We start from the raw sequence: 19918 nt of genomic DNA on the forward strand, positions 1-19918 counted from the left end.
ACTCCTATTTTTCAGGAAAGAAAAAATCCAAGAATGTTGGACGAGGACAAGCACAACCGATAAACCCTCTTGATGCCCCTCCATCTTGAAATGCTACAGAACATCTCAACGTATTAACTTTATTTTATAGAAAAAAAAAACCTGTTTAGTTCTAAGTGTTTTAGAAACTGGTGTCAGCAGCCCGTGATGTTTTTGCCCCAAGCGCGCTTTAGTTTTCACAGATCTGGAACTGAAAAGCTCCAGTAAATGACACTAGATCTCTTTCGCCTGCTGATGGTCAAGGTTATTAGCGTCTTTGCCTTTCGATGTTGTAGAAATAAGTAAAGTTATAGTCTGCTGCTATATTGTCCTGGGACAATAATATCAAGTATAGTCACAGTTATAAACATGCAGAAGATGAGTTACTAAGGAAACAAATAATAGGTGTGGACTGTCTTCTTTTAAGCTTTTTTCACGCTTTGCCGGATAGCTTTCGTGTCGTCTCGTAAACCGTACCGGTTGTACATTTATTGAAACTCGAAACAATATTGTTGTCACCAGCTTTTAGCCGTCGCACCCTTGCGACGCTCGTAAATATCTTGGCCCGCGCTGGTCTTCAACTGAGATTTGAAACGAAACGCCGGTAGGGGTCACTAAAGTTTATGGGGATAATAATAAGATGTCAGTTTTAAAATATCTAAAATCTTCTTTTATGTTTTGTCTTTGCTTATCAAGTTACCTTACACGTTCTAGATTCCTTTATTTCCGGAGAACCCGTGGCAGATAGGACAGATAGAGGAGTAAAAACGGTGGCATAATCAAATTAGGCACGTAAAAGGGTCGACGAAAATGTAGGCAACTTACTGCGAATTCAAAACGAAAATCTTGCTTTTCTTTTCTGAATGGATGACGATTCTTAAGAACAACTTTTCCTAGATTCCACATCGTAAAATCCCTAGATCCCCCATGCAGTTCAAGGAGAAGACTTCTGGGGATGCTCTTTCTTTAACGCTGCAAAATAGTAGTAGCAGGCTGTCGTAGCCTCTGAAAATATCGGAAATTTCACGTCGATAGTATACTCAGGGCAGCAAAGGGAAGTTCCCCGGGGATACTCGACTAATAATTGGTAACAGGTGAGTCGCTGAGGGTGGAAACCCTGACCCTGTTCAGGACAAAAAAATTCATAAAATACATATCCTGTTTAGGACACCAACCTCATTTTTATTACCCTGTTTAGGACAAAAGACAAAATGCACACCGTCTTCTTTTAAGAGACACTTCAGGATCATGGGGTCGAATTCTCGCCTTTTTGTGAGTAAGGGACGGACCATTAGAAGACTTATTGGGGGTGGACGAAGTAAAAAAAAAAATATTCGCGCAAGGGGAAATGATATAAAAAAAAAAAACATACGCGCTAATTAACCCTAAAAGATACCTAAGAAATCATGCAATGAAAATGTTAACGAAAAAAATTCAAAAAATTCCCCGCAAACACCCCCCCTCCCTCATCCCCCATAACTTTCCTAAGGGTCCGCCCCTAAATTACCAACGGTTTCGTTTTACATCTCTTTTCCTGATTGCCTGATACTGAGCAGGATGACAAAAGAGGGTGGCATTCAAAACTCATAAGAAATGTGGCAGGCAGGATTTTCTCCTTTCTCTGGCGGCCCTGCCACTCGCTTAGAAAGTACTCCTGTCAGCTACGCAGGCTATTTTCTTTTAGCCATGCGAGAGAAGCGTAAAGGACGCGCGGGGTTTAAAAGGAGAAAAAAAATTGAATAGGCGTGCTAAGCCGGGAAACGACTGCTACACAGGCCATGACCCCGGGGCGCCGTACCAGATCATGTTGTGCACGATCTCTCCTAGGGAAATATTAAACTATCAGTTGTTTGTATTGTGCTTTCACACCTGGTTTCATATTGTTAGAAGAGAAACGGAGGATTGATTGGTGAGTAAACTTGCTCTATTGCTCTCTTATTACAATTTTGTATAAGTTTCTTTCCTAGAACACCACAGCTAAAAGACTCTTAAGTCTCTTGTGTATTTCGTTTACTTGGTTGTGACAACATAAAGTCCTTCCTGCCATTGTGAACATGTTGACTTCACCAGTTCCTAGAGCTAGAGGTTGACTTCATTTTAGGAAAAAATAACTTAAGGGAAATATAAAACTCACGATGAGGATTACAAAACCTGGTCAGGTACTAAGTCACATTTAGTAAACGACTTCGTCTTGAGTTAGCAAACGCGTTCATTCATTGAACTGATCCACAACAGTTGTCCACAGGTAGTCCAAACTCAAAACATGTCAAAATATGAGCGTCGACACCGTTGCGTAACCTTTAACCCAAAATAAGGAGTTTTTTCTGTAACCCACGAATGTGACGTAGCTTGCATTGCAGCCGGATTTGTTTCTCGAGATCGTAGATAGACAACTCGATATTGCGCAGAGCCCAGAGGAGTTATTTGTGGCCTTGATTATACAGTTGGTAGCGGGAATCGCATTTGTTCACATAGGATGACGTACAAATCATGGTTCGATCGTGTTACAAATCTGTCAAATATATTATCCTACCGTGTGGCACGAAATTTTTGCGGGTTCTAATTTTTGCGATTTTTTTCAGTGATCCTCAAAAATAAGTTTTCGCGAATAAAAATTACCGCAAACATTTTTCCCGCAAAAATTTACTCCAGAGTAATTTATTCTCAAACTTAAATTCGCTACACAAAAATACAGTACTAAGAAATCGTGTCTGTTCAATCACAACTTGTCTCTTTCATTCAGAAACTCAACAGTATACTTGTTTATTGTTTGAAAATATGTGTTTCTAGTGCACGTACTCAAACAAAAACGAAAATACCGTATTGTCAATGCTGGGTACTGGGTACTTTCTGAAAATCGCGAAAATTAATTCCCAGCAAGAAAAACAGTCTATCCTAATCGCAAAAAATAGTCCCAGCAAAACAGAAAAAAATCGCCAATCCGCAAATATTTTGTACCACTCGGTATGCTCCCATAAACAGCTAAAAGTAATGACTGAGAACGAATAACAACAACTAAACTTCGTACCTCACTAGGAAAGCGAATGCGTCATTCAGGCAACGTTCGTTCCAACCGAGCATTGGATAATATCTGGATTATAATTTAACAGATTTATGACAAATTTTGATCTGTCTAGTTGATATTTGATTCTGTAATAAGTGAAGGCAATGAACTGAATGAAGGCAACTCGTCCTGGCTCTGAACTGAACAAGGTCTCTTCTGCGCTCCGTGGATATTATTTCTTCTGCGCAATGTTCTGATATCCCGCCCCATGTAAGGGAGTGCAGGTTCCGGCCGGATTCCCCTAAGTTTTTGCTTGTAGAATCCGAAATCCAGGGCTTTGGAATACGGAATCCCACTAACGACTGGAATCCAGAATCCAAGCTCCATTGACAAAGACTGGAATCCAAGGCATGGAATCTCAAGAAAATTAAGGCATGGGTCTTCTATTTAATTCCTCAAAAACAGAGGGGGGTGGTCTAACTTTTAAGCTTTCAATAGAGCACCAAATAACTTATAGACAGACTACCTGGTGTAACTTCAATAACTTTGAATTATGGTTGGAGTCATTAATTGTCACGTGACATACCAAGGCCATTTTTAGGTCAAAATTCTATTTGCCGAGAAGGCTCCACTTTTCATTACTTTCTGGAAGTTGCAGTTATCGTCATAGTTAATGAGCCTAATGGGTATATCATTTCTGGGGCTAGGCCTTTTAAGTTAACCCTTTAGAAAGGGACGAAATTCGAAAACCATTTGATAAGGGGACTGGGCACTAGTACACAATTCCGTTTATTTAAATTTTCAATAAATTATTCAACAAAGCCCGAGCACAGATATTTAGTCGTTCATCTAGTGACATTTTTGGTAGTAACTTCTTTGATTGACTGTTATTATAAATTAGTGCCATTTCTAATGTAAGTTTTTTCGAGCAAAATGGCCGTCCAAGGTCACGTGACCTAATTTCCATATTATTTTACACGGAGTTGTATAACTTTCAGACTCATTATTCTGCTCAAGTTTTACAGCTATATGACTGGGAATTGAAACAAGACCCGTGCCTTAATTTCCTTGCGATCCGGAATCCACTGTGTGGAATCCAGAATCCAAGACTGTATATATTGGATTTCCTTATGTGGGGCGAGATATTCGTATTCGTTATTGATTGCCTGGGTTTTTTATGCTGTCTGTTACTGAACTGAACATTCGCCTCCTCATGTAATGCTCCTTAGTGCTACATCGATTTTACGCTTTTGTATTTTCTTGGTATTTTGTTGGGGGTCTGAGAGCGCATTATCCCTTCGAATTCCCTCTCTGTCTCATCTCTATGTTCGCTGTATGTAGAGTATACGAAGACCTTTTATAACAACATGATACTTTACGTGATAATATGCAATAAATTCTCTTGAATCTGATTTAGATAAACCTAATTCCGGAAGAGACCGCTGCGGTTCGACTCTTGTAAGCGACCATTTCAAGTAGGCTACCAGTAAATCTTCGCGGTTTAGCCGTTCGCCTACAAGAGGTCCGAGTGTTTCATTTGTCAAACTAGATCAGTTCGCGAAGATAATTACCAGCCTTACTTGAAATAATCATAATTGGAAGATTAATTAGTACTATAGAGTTTGCAGGTCAGTGATCTGCAACCCAGCCGCTCCCAATGAAGAACATGAAATAGTTAGTCCCGTACTTACTATTTTTCAGAAAAAAGAAGATGACCTTTCAAATAACTAGTTTTCTTTATTTTGTTGCTCTTTGGCTTCCGTGGGTTGAGAGCCAGTTTCCCAAGGAGTGTGTGAACCTCGAGAGCTTGAGGGACAAGACGTGTTGTCCTACGCCAAACGGCTTCAAAGCACCATGTGGTAGCGACGGAGACCGTGGTGAATGCCAGGATTTGATCGTTCGCCGGTGGGACAAAGCGTACAGTCATTTCCAAGAATTCCATAAAGGGGACGACCGCCATAACTGGCCCAATGCGCTTTTCAACAGAAGTTGCAAGTGCAAGTCATATTTTGCCGGCTACGATTGTAGCAAGTGTAAATACGGTTACCATGGTGACGACTGCAACCAGAAAAGACTCCTGAAGCGTAGGAACTTCGCCAAGCTGACAAACGATGAGAAACATCGTTATATGAGTTACATCAATAAGACAAGGTAAGATTTAGCAAGCGCCCCCAGGCGTTCGAAAGGGACTGGAATGGGGCGTCAGGGTGGGCAAGGAAGAAAGGAAGTTTCCTATTTCCCTCTTGCGCTTGGACTGTGAGCTGTCTCTCATTTTCTTTTCAAATTAAAGAAGAAGAAGAATTCAAACACCAGAAAGCGCAGAAACATTTTCCGAGCTCGAGGTGAGAATCGATTTCTCGACCCTCCGAGTTCTAGTTCAGACGGTCTAACCACTGAGCTACTGGAACTCTAACAGCGCGCAGGGTCGGAATTTCAATACAAGTACACCTGGCCGCGGTTGTTCAAAAGGTGGATAACGGTATCCACCGGATAAATCTCTGTCCACTGGATAGTGCAATTGGTTTCCCAAATACTTATCCGCTGGATAGTGATTTATCCGGTGGATAGCGCTATCCATCTTTTGAACAACCCGAGCCAGACTTTTAGGATTGCATCGGGGACTGAAGTTACTCCAAGTGTAACCATGCACGCAAGCGGCGAGGCCGCGATAAACGAGGGCATAACGACCGGGAAGGAAAAATTTCTTGTCTCTTCCTAATCCATTATTGAAACATCGTTGTTGGTAATGCACTGGCTGGTGTAAGAACTAAACGAATTTTAAGAAAAATGGGCGGACTGCAAGCAGTCTGTCGTGCGCCCTATATTTATCGAATAGAGCGCCTTTAGGGGACTATGTCACACTATCTTTTTAGAAAGCTATAACCTTTCTTTGCAGAAATATTTTAAGTCCAAAAATTATGCTCCGGGTTTGTTATTTAATTTCCTTTTGTCTGTTGCTTCGAATGGTAACGGTGGGCGTGTTGGATTAAAACTTGAAAACGTCGGCTAACTTTTTCAAGTTTTCAGTGTAATGTTAGGCCTGCAAAAAATCACCAAAACAATTATCACTGACGGTTAGTGCTAGTGTCGATCGATACAATCGACAATTAAATCGATTGGTCTAGTATCGGCCGATTGTCGGTCGAGTGTCGACTGATACTCTACCGACAGTCAGCCGATTGCATTGATCGAACGAGTATCGCGCGAGACCACGTTATTGGTCGATGTGTTGTAGGTGGAGTGTCGACAGAGCATCGGTCTCCAACAATTTCGGTTTGTTTTCAGGTATGTGGACAGTGATTATGTTGTAAGCAGGATTTCCTACCAAGAAATACAAGAAAGAACCCTTGCAGGCCAGGATCCAACAAGTTTGTTTCACAATGTCACGGTCTTTGATTTATTTGTGTGGGTGCACTACTATGCTGCGCGTGGACCAGTTCACACTGATAATCTCACGGGCACAGTCATGGACTTTGCGCATGAGGGGCAAGGCTTTCTTACATGGCATCGGTTATACCTGCTGGCGATAGAGAGAACAATTCAAGAAGTAACTGAAGACAAGGAATTTGCCATACCATACTGGGATTGGACCGTTAATGAAGACAAGTGCGAAATTTGCACTGAAGACCTGCTTGGAGTGACGGAAGGAGACGGCACTGTGAAGGGGAAATATTTCAACGACTGGAGCACAATATGTACTTATGAAGACACGCTCATGACTCAAATGTGTGACCCTACGACTAAAAATCCTGTTTTAGAGCGTTTGAAAGAGAGCGACAAAAAGAAGATGAAAGAAAACGGATACCACATGACTTTTCCGTCCAAAAAGGATGTAAACTTTGCTCTTCGTTTTGACACGTTCGATCTTCCGCCCTACAGCGCAGATTCAAGCTGCAATTTTAGAAACCTCCTTGAGGGTTTCATCAACACTACTACAGGTTATCGACTGCCAAATGTTCATTCTCTTCATAATCGAGTGCACTTGGTGATTGGAGGTGCAATGAGTAGCTCTCTATCGGCTTCTAATGACCCCATCTTCTTTCTTCACCACTCTTCTGTTGATCGGGTTTTAGAGAAGTGGCTTCGTAAGTACAACAAGAATGCTTCTGTTCTTTCGTCATACGACGCTCCCCTTGGTCACAACAGAGGTGATCTCATTGTGCCACTTTTTCCTGTGTACACTCATGAAAACATTTTCAAGAAGTCGTTTGAGTTTGGTTACGACTATGAGGATGTTGACGAAGAAGGTATGTGTTTCCATATTCCGTTTTCCTGACTTGCAATTGATGAATATAATGTCCTACTCTATGAATAAGACCCTGTTTACATGGAGTGGGGGACTCCGGTCTAGTTGGGTAGGTTTCTTTTGTTTTGTGTCCCCTAGAGCGTGAAAACAAAAGAAACCAACCCCACTAGACCGGGGTCCCCCACTCCATGTAAACAGGCCCTAAGAATCCTCCAATAGCACACGTAAACTCACAAGAGATATCCTCGCCGGCTCTTGAGACTTTAAACGAGCCAACTGCTAGAACTAACCATAGATACTGTCCAAAAGACTCTACAGAAATGTACCTTAAAATCTCATGTTTATACAGTAAACACCCGCATATAAGAACAAATGGATTAAGAACATCAGGCTGAAATTTGGCCCATAAAGCACCTGATATATATAAGAACCAGTTCAGCCTGGCAAATAAAACCTGTTCTTATATAATGAGGGGGAGGGTGTTGGAACAAGAAAGCAATGTAACTGTAATGGCTGCTACGAGAAAATTACACAACTACAACAGTTACCCGGGTGTCTTTAGGATTTTATGCTCCAGAGGATCATGTAATGCTGCAGCTCGTGGTTCGCAACTGTTCGCAAAAAATTTCGATTTTGAGTTCTTGTTCTCTCTTTTTTTTTTTCACTGCCGCTCATTTTTCACCTTGCTGGCTGCTAGCATTTCTCATTTTCTCACTGCCACTACAAAATTTTCATCCTTTCTTCCAGCGAAATTCGTCTCCGTTGCTTTTTTTCTCGCGCTTGCTCTTTCTCTGTTATCTATGTCACTGTAGACATCAAAATTTAGTCGAAAAAATGACTCGCCTTATTGTTGTTTTTTTCTTTCTAAATGTCCAGGTGTCCATGAGATTTACCGCCAAAACGAGCGGGTGCTTGAATGCGAAATCTCACTCCGGCTTACATGTAGGGGTGTACGGACGGACGCGGGTCACGTGATTGTCAAAATTTTTTCGTATTTATAGGTTGCCAGTTTTTCACACCCATGATGCTTCACTGCGCGTGCTTCGTGAGAGATCCACTATGCAAATATGATACGCCGAAATAACTTTTGTTTGATGATAAATTTGAACCTCAAAAATAACATATAGCAAGGAATGCCGCCAAAAAGTGCTGATCGTTAGATTTGTTTATGTTGTCAAAAATCAGGATCTGCTCTAAACTCGTAAGCTAGAACAACTTGCATTACTTTGAACACATTACCAATAACAATGAATTGATTAATTTTTTTAAGGGAACTCGCCTGATGACGAGGATTCTCCGTTGTCTTCTTTGGGTCTTTGTCCAGTGGTCAGAAATAAGGAACCAGATGACACCGTGGAAAACTGCACGACCTGCGCTATCATTGCAAGCATTCTCGGCGGGATCATATTTTTTCTTTTAATTTCTCTTTCAACTATCACTTATCGTCATTTTCACAAACCGCTGGCTGTGCAGCCTGTGTCTTAAGAAGATTAGTAAGATCTTTTTATGTCTGTAATTTTAAATCCTCGTTTAAATTGTTCAATTTAACATCACCTTTTAGGTGTTTTTGTATTTGACAAAATTGGGATTGTGAAGTTTCTTTTAATTTTTTTTGCAAGTTGAACATACTTTTGTACATGTTGTACATTGCAAAGTAAAAATTGAATGAATATTATTTCTTTCAGCTCGGCTTTCTTATTGAACTAGATATGACGTCATCACAGGTATTTTATCTGTTTAAAGATGTAAAGACAATTCAATCTGACACCAAATACAGAAAAGTTGTAGTTTTAAAATCAAATTGTATTACGCGTGCAGTAATAATTGCATGATTTAAGCAGTATAACCACAAATAAAGCCTGCCAAAAAAAATCAGGGCTTCATTTTTTATTTTATTCCCGGTTAAGATGAGCTTATCCCCCAATGTTTGGGTATTCATAACGCAGTTGGTAGAGCACTACAGCGCTAATACACCGGCAATTGCTTCCAACCTCGTTAAAGCCCCTTCAAATTTTTAGCTCTCCCCTGTATTTACCGGCCCTCCAGCCAGTAATTAATGACCACTCCCTTACGCTCAATTACATCCTGGTAGATATGGTCTGTATGGTGTGTTGTAACCCGTTGTAGGCTGCATAATAATAATAATTGTAATAATCACCTTGCCCCCTTCGGAGACCTCCCTTCCCCTTTACTGCACATAAGAGATAATGAGCCTCGCTCCACTGAAAATGTCGTCCCCTGGGGCACTCCCTTATTTGGCTTAAACTGCAAGGAAGTGTCTCTAAATAGGGAGGGTTTTCAGGGTCTTGAGTCTTAAACATGCAGGGTATAAAGGTTCACTATTTAGCGTCATCAACAGGACGTGCTCGGCCGAAGCCTTGAACAGGAGGGAATGAATGAATATTGGGAGTGAAATTGTTTTTAAAGTGCCCATCACCTAAAATTTTTTTTTTCTTATCTGAAATTATACCTTATTAAAATAACTTCTGCGGAAAAATTTTGCGGTTTGAACAAAATGCGATTTTGTTACCAATTTTTGAAGTCTACATTTTTGCGGTACACCCGCGACGCTGGTCACGCGAACTAGCAGGCTCACATATGACGTCATGTGACGTAAATTAAGTAACTCGCATTACCTTGCCTTCGCCAGCTGTACACAAAAAAGATCAATTACAAGTAAGGACTGAATCACAATGTCTTCGCAAGAAGAAAGTTTTTCTGAAACAGGAAAACCTACCAGAACTCTTAATGTTTTCCTGTCGATAAAGTCACGTGTTCCTTAAAGTACGTCATATAACGTCATACTCCGAGAGAAGACTAAGACGAATGGTGTGCCAAAATGGCGGCAAATTTGAACGTTTTTAAAAAATTCTAAAAAAATTGTCTTAGCAGAAATTATTTTAATAAGGTGTAGTTTCAGATAAGAAAATATAAAATTTTAGGTTATGGGCACTTTAAGCAGTTGCTTAGCTTCCTGTGGCTTCTTGCATATGACACTCCGGTAACCGGAGACTCCACATTGTTTTTGTGCGTAGGGCAGCAAGGAAACGTACAAAGGCGTTTTATTCACCATGACAACAGCCTAACGTATTTCTTGTCTTTGCCATCGTCACGTCACCCCTTTCACGGCTTGACTAAAGCTTATTAAGAAGAATTTTTCTCTAAGTAGCACTATATTCTTGATCGGTGATCACCTGCCTGTCACTTTTCATTCACAAAATAATTGATCCTCTGTATGACCTGTATGGGTATTTCCAACGAAAACGAAGTGCCAACGATCGCTATTGATGCAGCGACACCTTAGGAGCGGATTAGATAACGTTAGTCGTACAATAATGGCAAAGAAAACTGCAAGAAAGTGTGCTGTGCGTTCAGAGCTTTTGTTTGCTTATTCAACCTGTTCCTCTTTTGATTTGCTTGTTTTCGCCGTCGTTGTGGATTGCGCTGAGCTCGCCAGTAGCGTTATCACCCAAAACAATTCTAAATGACCGATTAGAGGAAGGTATTACGGCTAACCAGAAAGGAAGGAGCACGCTTGCAATCAATACGCAAGTTGAAAAAAAAAAAAAAGAAGGGTTTTCAAACGGAACAAAAGTCTTTGTCAGGTAAAGTTTGTAGTAAGCTCGTAGCCAATGTCGTATGTCAATGCATGGCCTTTATTATTTTCATATAGATTAAGCTTTTGGGAATCCCATGCACAATTTTTTAAACACATGAAAATCTCACATCTCACGGTATTAACAAGAGCAAACCCTCCCACTAGGAAAAGGAAAGACTTGTTAAGTGTTCTGGTTGACAGTTAAGAACACGAGCTATTTTTCAAGACGTGAGGCCATTGTGAAAGATACAGTAGTTTGTAGCACTGTAAAATGATTGAAAGATAAATTACAAAAGATTAACCTATTTATCTGCTTTGTTAAAAAAAAACAAACTTGCCATGATCGTTTATTCGAGAAAGTCATCCTTGCACGCAATACGGACCTTTTTATTTTTTCCCAGGGAAATCTAGTGCCCCGAGGGTTCTGGGAATGAGAACCCAATGCTGTGCATTAGAAGCCAAGATTACCAACGGCAAATGGGGGAAATGTAACAGTTTTTGGTGAAGACTATGCGAAAAATGGACTGTTTTATAACTGCCGCTATTAAAAGTAATTCGTTCCTCGTTCTGTGGCATTTTTGGGCAAACTAAGAGGCAGACAGAGCTGTACATCGTTGGAATGTTGACCACGATTTTCGCTGTGTACGATCAGGTTGCGGCTTCATGAAATCTGATGAAATCATACTCTTCAGGTATGAAGTTTGTACATTTACAGGAGCAAAAGAAGATGCTTTTTGTTTATTTAGAAAACATCTTAAGTTATATTTCGTTAAGAAGAGGATCACTAGTCTGAAAGTTTTGGTTTCAGCTAGCGTGGAATTGTAAGCTTGAAGCGGGAAATTTAAAATATGAAGTGACAAACAGTTTGGCTTGTCTCGTTATTAATCTTTTAAGACTTAATTTTTGTAAGAAGTATTGCCTTTTGTATAGAAACGTTAGGGATACACGTTTATAAGCTCAAGTACAGTCAAACCTATGTAACGCCAATTTTCCAAAAGTAAAAATATAGTTTGTTTCATTTGAATAATACTATGTGCTGTACTGTGTTACTTTTATAGCACAGTAAATGGGTTAAAAATTACTGAATTTGCTAAAACATGGCTATGAAATTCCTCTCATATACCTTTACTGAGTCTTTTTTGGCATTTTTTTTCACTCTTATTTAGATGTTTTACTAAACATTTACCTCTATGTTACACAGTAGATAGACTATTTAAGCAGTAGAAAACGTTTTCTGTGTTTGCATAGCCTGATATAAACACGAGAGGGGTTGGGAGAATTTGAGACAGTTATGCAAACCCGAGATGAAGTTGAGGGTTTGCATAACTGTCAAGAATTCTTCCAAAGCCTCGAGTGTTTATATCAGGCTATGCAAACACAGGAAAAAGTTTTCTATTGCTTTTATAAAATAACTTTCCCGAGAAAAAACGCAAAACTCTTTGTATGGCACTGATTAAAAGAGAAATTCATACCAGTCGCAAAGTTTTGTCCACAAAGTCTAGCCCGCAAAATCAGTTCTTGTTTTGCAAAAAGATGCTTTCCAAAATACGGACTTTTCTCGCTTAAAATGTCAGCTTAAGTGTAGCCATTTTCCAAGTTTCAGCCAATGAAGGAATGACTAAATTAAGTAAACTTGTCGAGTTTTGAGCTCGAAAACTTTTTCAAATTTGTGCTTGAGTGATCAGCGCGTGAAAAGTAAAACATCTCGACGCCACAACCATGTTTACATACTCTCATGCAAACATTCCTCTCAGCCAAGCAGAGCGCATGTACTGTCTTAGTTAGTTTATAAAATGAGTTTATTACATAACCATGTATCAGGCTAATTATAAACCTCATTTCCCCTTCCCCCTACCCCATCTTCTACACTTCCATCCCAAAGGTTTTAATGACTTCCCACAATTTTCTCTGTATGTCAGTTTGAAACCAGCATGTGTATTAGACTAAATTTGGATTTGGTGGTGGGTAATGGTGGGAGAATACAACATTAAACAACCAGCTCAAAAATGCCGAGCTTGCCTTTTTGTTTTAACGTTATTTTTTCTATCTTTTTATTTTTGCTACTTTTATTTTTTATTTGTTATTGCAGTATATTTTACATTTAAACAGACTACTTTGAAATAAAAGATTTTTTTAAATATATTTTTTAAATTACTTTTCAAACAACTTACTGATGGGCTCAAGCAAAACTGACAACAACAGAATGACAACCAACAGATGACCATTAACATCACAACTTTATTGACCAATCAGGTCAATAACCAGAGTTTATACCATCAATGCAACTGACATGATACAACTAACTTTTACCCTGAAGATGACTACTGCACAGGTCATCGAAATGTCAGCCACTGTCAACAACAATCCTTAACTCAGGGCTATGATCACCCGGATGATCATGCTCTACCTACTTATGAAATGACTCCTGGGTTCAAACCTTTCACAGTCACGAGTTGTGACATCACTTGTAATAATTATTGTATCATGTATAATCAGATTTAGTATATACTAAAACAGTGGATAGTGTTTTTCGCGCGCTCTGATTGGCTACTCAATCAGTGAATATCCTGCACTATTCACTGATTCACCTCCAGTTCCTCCGAGCGACCGACGCCAAACTCGCGTAAGTTGCGAGCAAAATGCCTTCCCGGTTTGCTGCCGTAAACAAACAAAGAAATTTCACAACTAATCAAGCAAGCTGTTTCCGAAATACACGAAGAAGGTGACGAAGTTCGGATTGGAAGTTTTAACAGGTAAAGCTTTGTCTTTTTGACACGAATTTATCGATAAAACCGGTGAAAAAGTTTTTTGTTTACAAATGTAAATTTAAGTCTTTACTTTATTTAGTTGACTTGTTCATAAATAAGCTTAAAACTAAATTTAATAATCTTTTTTTATAGAATGATTTTAAATACAAAAAGAATTCACAACTCCTTTTGAAGAAATTTCCCCGCAAGAGCTAAACAAATGCCTTCAAAAGTTTTAATTGTCGGCAAGAAAAAGCGACAGCCGCGGTCGCCCGGTCATTACTTGCCAAAATTGTAATTGTAGGCAACAGTATTTGAGTTAAAAATCATCATTTTTGTGCTCAATTATCTCACTGTTTTAGTATATACTAAAACAATTATTCACCTCAGTGTCGGTGGCTAGTCGTGAATATTTACCTCACTGCTTCGCAGTTCGGTAAATATCCAAGACTAGCCACCTCCACTTCGGTGAATAATTGTTATATATTGTTATTTCAAATTACAGTTACTGTATTACTTGAAACTGAAGATGATTGTAAATCAACCAAGGGGAAAATGACTTTTCTGGATGCTTTTTAATTTAGCTTCTAAGTTCTCATGAAAATGAAGAAAATTAAATGGTCATAATTTTTTCAGGTTCCACAATAAAATTGTATGAATTTGCTACAGCTTATTTTGCATCATGATGACAAGAAGAAAAACAAGCAAACAGCAACAAACAAGACAGGGAGAAAAAAGACTGAAAGGTAAGTGCAGAATACATGTAGTTAATTATTCTATAAAGGTCCTTATCAGGGGATGGTATCAATTTGCTTTAACCCAGAACTCTAAATAGTCTAAACGATGGTTGATTGTGATTGGGACATCTTAGAGGTCATATTTATTGTAACATAAACTGATTTTAATAAACCTGAGATACATACATATATAAGGCCAAATTGGCATATAAATGTTTACATGTTGCCATTTTAGCAACAGTCATGCTCATACATGTATCTCTTTTCTTATATCACACATTGTTCAATATGGGAATAAGTGTCTCTCCTATTTAATGACCAGTTAGACAGAAAATCAGCATGATTATTTTTTTTGTCACCTGAGTGTGCTTTTGTGCTTTTTTCTGTGCAGCTTTGACTTCGTCCACAGGGAACCTGAATGCGGTATTAGTAATAAAATAGGTGGCTAGGATAACTTGGCTGACTTTGGTGTCTGGGGTGACTTGGGTGACTTGGATGACTAGGGTGTCTTTGGTGACTTGGGTGACTTTGGTGCATTGGGTGACAAGAGTGACTAGCCTGACTTAGGTGACTTGGGTGACTTAGGAGCCTTGGATGACAAGGGTGACTAGCGTGACTTAGGTGACTTGGGTGACTTGGGTGACTTGGGAGCCTTGGGTGACTAGGGTGTCTTCGGTGACTAGGATAATAAGGGTGACTAGAGTGACTTGGTTGACTAGGTCATCCATAGTCATCCCAGTGAGCCCTAGTCATCCCTAGTCATCCCACTCATCCCTAGTCATTCCTAGTCATCTCTACTCATCCGTAGTCATTCCAGTCATCCCTAGTCATCCCTTGTCATCTCTACTCATCCCAGTCATCCCTAGTCATCGCTAGTCATCCCTTGTCATCTCTAGTCATCCCTTATCATCCTAGTCATTGCTACTCATCCCTAGTCATCCTTAGTCATACCAGTCACCGTAGTCATCCCTAGTCATCCCAGTCATCCCTAGTCTTCGTTAGTCATCCCTAGTCATCCCAAGTCATCTTAATCATCCCTAGTCATCCCTAGTCATCCCAGTCATCCCTAGTCATCCCTAGTCATCCCAAGTCGTCCTAGTCATCGCCAGTCATCTCTACTCATCTCTAGTCATCCCAGGCATCCCTAGTCATGCCTAGTCATCCCAGTCTTCCCTTCTCATCCCTAGTCATCCCTAGTCTTCCTCTTCATCCTTAGTCATACCAGTCACCCTAGTCATCCCAAATCATACCAGTCATCCCTACTCATCCTTAGTCATCCCTAGTCATCCTTAGTCATCCCAGTTATCCCTAGTCATCCCTAGTCATCCCTTGTCTTTCCAATAATCCCTAGTCATCCCTAGTCATCCCCGTCATCCCTGGTAATCCCTAGTCATCCCAGTCATCCCTAATCATCCTTAGTCATCTCTAGTCATCCCTAGTCATCCGAGTCATCCCTAGTCATCCCAGTCATCCCTAATCATCGTTAGTCATCCAAATCAATCAATCAATCAATAAAGCTTTATTAACGGTATCACTTCATTAAAAATGCTCTTCCAGTGAGCCGTTTACAAAACAAAATTTTCAGAGAAACTACATTAATGCTAAAAAATATCTATATATTAAGAAAATCTATCCTATAATTAATCACACAAAAATCAATCAACCTTAAAGGTACATTAAATAACTAAAATAAAATTCTATCTCAACTCCCTCTAGGCAATCCCTGGTTCAAGACAAAGATAGGGCAGACTTGAAAGAGTTGAGATTTATCTCGTCTTTAAGCATATTTTCTAGGCCATTCCACATGACTGCTCCCCTATAGCTAAAGGCCCTCTTAGCAGCTTCAGTACGGGGCCTTGGTACAAGAATGTTGTTCGAGGCACCTCGCACGTTGTAGGAATGAACCCCAGAGGTTGGTTTAACCATGTTCTTTAAACTCTCAGGGTAAAGGTTATTTAGAGATTTAAAAACACTTATTGCGAGCTGTTTAGAGCGTCTTTGCTCAAGGGTATCCCATCTCAAGTCTTGGAGGATATCCTTAGATCTTGTGTTATAATCACTAAATGTTATAATTCTCCCAGCCCTATTTTGCAATCTCTGGAGTCGGTCACACAGATGTTTTCCCATATATCCCCAGACTTCGGAGCAATAATCAAAATAAGGAGCGACTAAAGCATCATACATTTTCAGTAGAGTTTGGCGAGGCACCAGGGAACGAATACGTTTTAAGGCCCCTATACCTGCAGATACCTTTTTACAGATGGTATCTACATGGGATTGCCACCCCAATGCCTCGTCAACCTCTATTCCTAGATATATATAATTAGTCACCCAAGTCAATTGTTGACTATTAACAGTAACGTTTAAGTCACCATTTAAATGCCTTAGTCGGTAGTGGCTTTCAATTATCATATATTTTGTCTTTTTGACATTTAATGTGAGTTTATTGGATTTCAGTCACTTTTGAACCTCATCCAAGTCTTTGTTTAACTTTTCTTCAAGAGTTGCGGGGTCATAGGCGGAAAGGGTAAGCGAGGTGTCATCAGCATACATGAGTGCAGATGATGACAGCTCGCATTCTTGTAGGTCATTTATATGAATGAGAAACAACAAGGGTCCAAGTACAGAACCTTGTGGGACCCCATAACTAACAGGAAGATAGTCTGATAGAGTTCCATTTACATAAGTACTCTGAAAGCGATTTGATAGGTATGATTTGAACCACTGAACTGCATGCGGGTCGAGACCATAAAGTTGCAGTTTTTTTAACAATATGCTGTGGTCAACCGTATCAAAGGCTTTCTTAAGATCCAGAAAGAGTACACTGTTAATTAGGCCATCATCAATATTTAAGTACCAGTTGTTAGTACGCTTCAAGCAAGGCAGTCAAAGTAGAATGCATCGGTCTGAAGCCATGCTGAGAAACTGTCAGCAAATTATTGTGAGTTAGGTACTCATAAAGTTGTTTGAAGATAACCTTTTCGATTATTTTACTGACAACTGGTAGAATAGATATAGGTCTATAGTTATTAGGATCAGACTTAATATCCTCCTTATATAAAGGTAATACTTTGGAAATTTTCCACTCGTCTGGAAAATACCCACACCTAATGGATAGGTTAATTATATGGGTGAGAGAAGGCACGATTTCAGGACAAGCTTCTTTCAAAAGCCTTGCAGAAATACCATCTAGGCCTGTAGCCTTGTCGACTCGAAGTGAACTCACTAAACGGTGATTAAAACCGCAGTGAGTCTCGTTCAGGGTAAAACTAGAATTTGATGGCGTAATGTAGTCCTCAAAACAAACACTAGTTTTGGGAATATTATCAGCTAACCTAGGCCCAATGTGAGTAAAGTGATAATTAAGAGCATTAGAGATTTCTAACGGGGTAGTACTTGAGTTATCTCCAACATCTATTCTATTTATTTCAGTTGTTGGTAAATTTCGGCCCAATATTGAGTTTACTCCTTTGCATGATTTCTTAATATCCCCTAGATTTGTTTCGAAATACCTTTTATAGTAGTTAGTTTTTGCTTTCCTGATATTAGCATTTACATTGTTTCGAGCAATCTTATACTCGGTCCAAAGAGCATCTGAATTGTTGATAATTGCAGCCCTTTTCAGTTTGTCCCTCTCAAACATCATCCTTTTTATCTCTGGTGTCAGCCAGGGAGCATAATTATTTCTTACTTTCCTTTTACGTTTTGGTGCATGGAAGTCACAAATTTCTAAAAACAGACGTGACCAAATTTCCCAGGCACGATTTGGATTATCTTCCAGATGAACTAGGTGCCAAGGTGCTAGGTTAAGGTCAGCGTGGAATGAATTAGCATCAAAGTTCCTAAACTGTCGCGACTCCACGATCTTTGGTTTCCCTTTGGGAATACAAAATTTTCTAACTCCATAGATAAGAGAATGGTCACTTATTCCGATGTGACAGACCCCAGAATGCGTAAAAATTTCCTTGTTATTTGTTAGGAATAAATCAATAGTAGTAGCGGATTTTTCAGTGATTCGGGTATGTTCATTTATCAACTGGTGGTATTGGTAAAGGTTACAAATTTCCAGAAGATTCTTTGTATGTGATTCTAGTGGGCAAGCAGCCACATTACAATTTAAATCCCCCAAAATATTTACCTCTAGCCCCAGCGATTCGATTCGCTGAACAAGAAGTTCAAAATCCTTCATGGCGTCTACATTAGAACGTGGTGGTCTATACCACGTACTCACAATAAAAGATTTGGCCTTGGGTTTGATTACCTTAATGCCAATCCACTCGAGGCTTTCGCACTCGAGATCAAATAGGCGTTCATAATTGATAGTATTCCGGATATAAAGGGCGACACCCCCTCCGTCTCTGTTTCTATCATTTCTCTCCAGGGCATAGCCTGCTACTGTAACTTCGCCACTAGATATAGTATCATCAAGACGAGTTTCATTAACCGCAAGAATATCAATACATTTCGAATTCATATAAATCCGCAATTCCTCGATATGGCCGGGAATACTAGTAATGTTAAGGGCAGCTAACTTAAACCCCTATTTTTGGATAATTCACTTAACAGATCATCCCTAGTCATCCCTAGTCATCCCAATCATCCCTAGTCACCCTAGTAATCCCAGTCATCCCTAACTATCCTTAGTCATCCCTAGTCATCCCAGTCATCTCTAGTCATCCCTAGTCATCGTTAGTCATCCCTAGTCATCCCTAGTCATCCCAGTCATCCCTAGTCATCCTTAGTCATCCCTAGTCATCCCTACTCTTCCCAGTCATCCTAGTCATCCCTAGACACCCGTAGTCATCCCTAAAGATTCCTAGTCATCCCAATCATCCAAGTTATCCTTAGTGATTCCTAGTCGTCCCAGTCATCCCTAGTCATCCCTTGTCATGCCTAGGTATTTCTTGTCATCCCAGTCATCGCTAGTCATCCCAGTTATCCTTTGTTATGCCTAGTTATCCCTACTCATCCCTAGTCATCCCTAGTCAACCCAGTCATCCCTAGTCATCGCTAGTCATCCCTAGTCATCCCAATCATCCGTCTTGATCCCTAGTCATCCCAGTCATCCTTTGTCATCCCTTGTCATCCCTAGTCATCCCAAGTCATCCTAGTCATCCCTAGTCGTCCCAGTCATCCCTAGTCATGCCTAGTCATCCCAGTCTTCCCTTGTCATCCCTACTCATCCCTAGTCATCTTTAGTCATCTTTAGTCATCCCAGTCACCCTCGTCATCCCTAGTCATCCAAGTCATCCCTAGTCGTCCCAGTCATCCCTAGTCATCCCTAGTCAACCCAGTCATCCCTAGTCATCCCTAGTCATCCCAGTCATCTCTAGTCATCCCTAGTCATCCCAATCATCCGTCTTGATCCCTAGTCATCCCAGTCATCCCTAGTCATCCTTTGTCATCCCTTGTCATCCCTAGTCATCCCAAGTCATCCTAGTCATCCCTAGTCGTCCCAGTCATCCCTAGTCATGCCTAGTCATCCCAGTCTTCCCTTGTCATCCCTAGTCATCCCTAGTCATCCTTAGTCATACAAGTCACCCTAGTCATCCCAAATCATCCCAGTCA

The 19918-nt window shown here is 40.1% G+C and overlaps 4 protein-coding genes across 4 annotated transcripts in view; 2 read left to right on the forward strand and 2 right to left on the reverse strand.

Moving 5' to 3' along the window:
- LOC140937367 (uncharacterized) overlaps positions 1-546 on the forward strand; it is a 26586-nt gene extending 26040 nt beyond the window's left edge. The window contains exon 20 of the mRNA XM_073386920.1: positions 16-546. Coding sequence (XP_073243021.1) covers positions 16-89 — 74 coding nt within the window. The 3' untranslated portion in view covers positions 90-546. The remainder of the gene's footprint in view (positions 1-15) is intronic.
- Positions 547-4733: 4187 nt separating this feature from the next.
- On the forward strand, positions 4734-8753 carry LOC140938061 (tyrosinase-like). The gene is made up of 3 exons (XM_073387601.1): positions 4734-5173; positions 6308-7269; positions 8539-8753. Exons 1-3 carry the CDS (start codon positions 4734-4736, stop codon positions 8751-8753), a joined length of 1617 nt encoding a protein of 538 aa, XP_073243702.1.
- A 7325-nt stretch (positions 8754-16078) lies between these two features.
- On the reverse strand, positions 16079-16534 carry LOC140938062 (uncharacterized). The gene has a single exon (XM_073387602.1). The coding sequence runs from the start codon at positions 16532-16534 to the stop codon at positions 16079-16081; it is 456 nt and encodes a 151-aa protein (XP_073243703.1).
- Positions 16535-17213: 679 nt separating this feature from the next.
- LOC140938063 (uncharacterized) lies at positions 17214-18824 on the reverse strand. The gene has a single exon (XM_073387603.1). The coding sequence runs from the start codon at positions 18822-18824 to the stop codon at positions 17214-17216; it is 1611 nt and encodes a 536-aa protein (XP_073243704.1).
- Positions 18825-19918: the final 1094 nt, after the last annotated feature.

This window comes from Porites lutea, chromosome 5, assembly GCF_958299795.1.
Source record: "Porites lutea chromosome 5, jaPorLute2.1, whole genome shotgun sequence".
Taxonomy (NCBI): Eukaryota; Metazoa; Cnidaria; class Anthozoa; order Scleractinia; family Poritidae; genus Porites; species Porites lutea.

Excerpts from the sequence above, each read along its gene's own strand:
- LOC140938061 (XM_073387601.1), top strand. The coding sequence starts at position 4,734 with ATGACCTTTCAAATAACTAGTTTTCTTTATTTTGTTGCTCTTTGGCTT. Across the intron at positions 5,174-6,307 it reads AGTTACATCAATAAGACAAG|GTATGTGGACAGTGATTATG; the intron begins GTAAGATTTAGC and ends GTTTGTTTTCAG. Across the intron at positions 7,270-8,538 it reads TGAGGATGTTGACGAAGAAG|GGAACTCGCCTGATGACGAG; the intron begins GTATGTGTTTCC and ends AATTTTTTTAAG.
- LOC140938062 (XM_073387602.1), bottom strand. The coding sequence starts at position 16,534 with ATGTATGATGCTTTAGTCGCTCCTTATTTTGATTATTGCTCCGAAGTC.
- LOC140938063 (XM_073387603.1), bottom strand. The coding sequence starts at position 18,824 with ATGAATTCGAAATGTATTGATATTCTTGCGGTTAATGAAACTCGTCTT.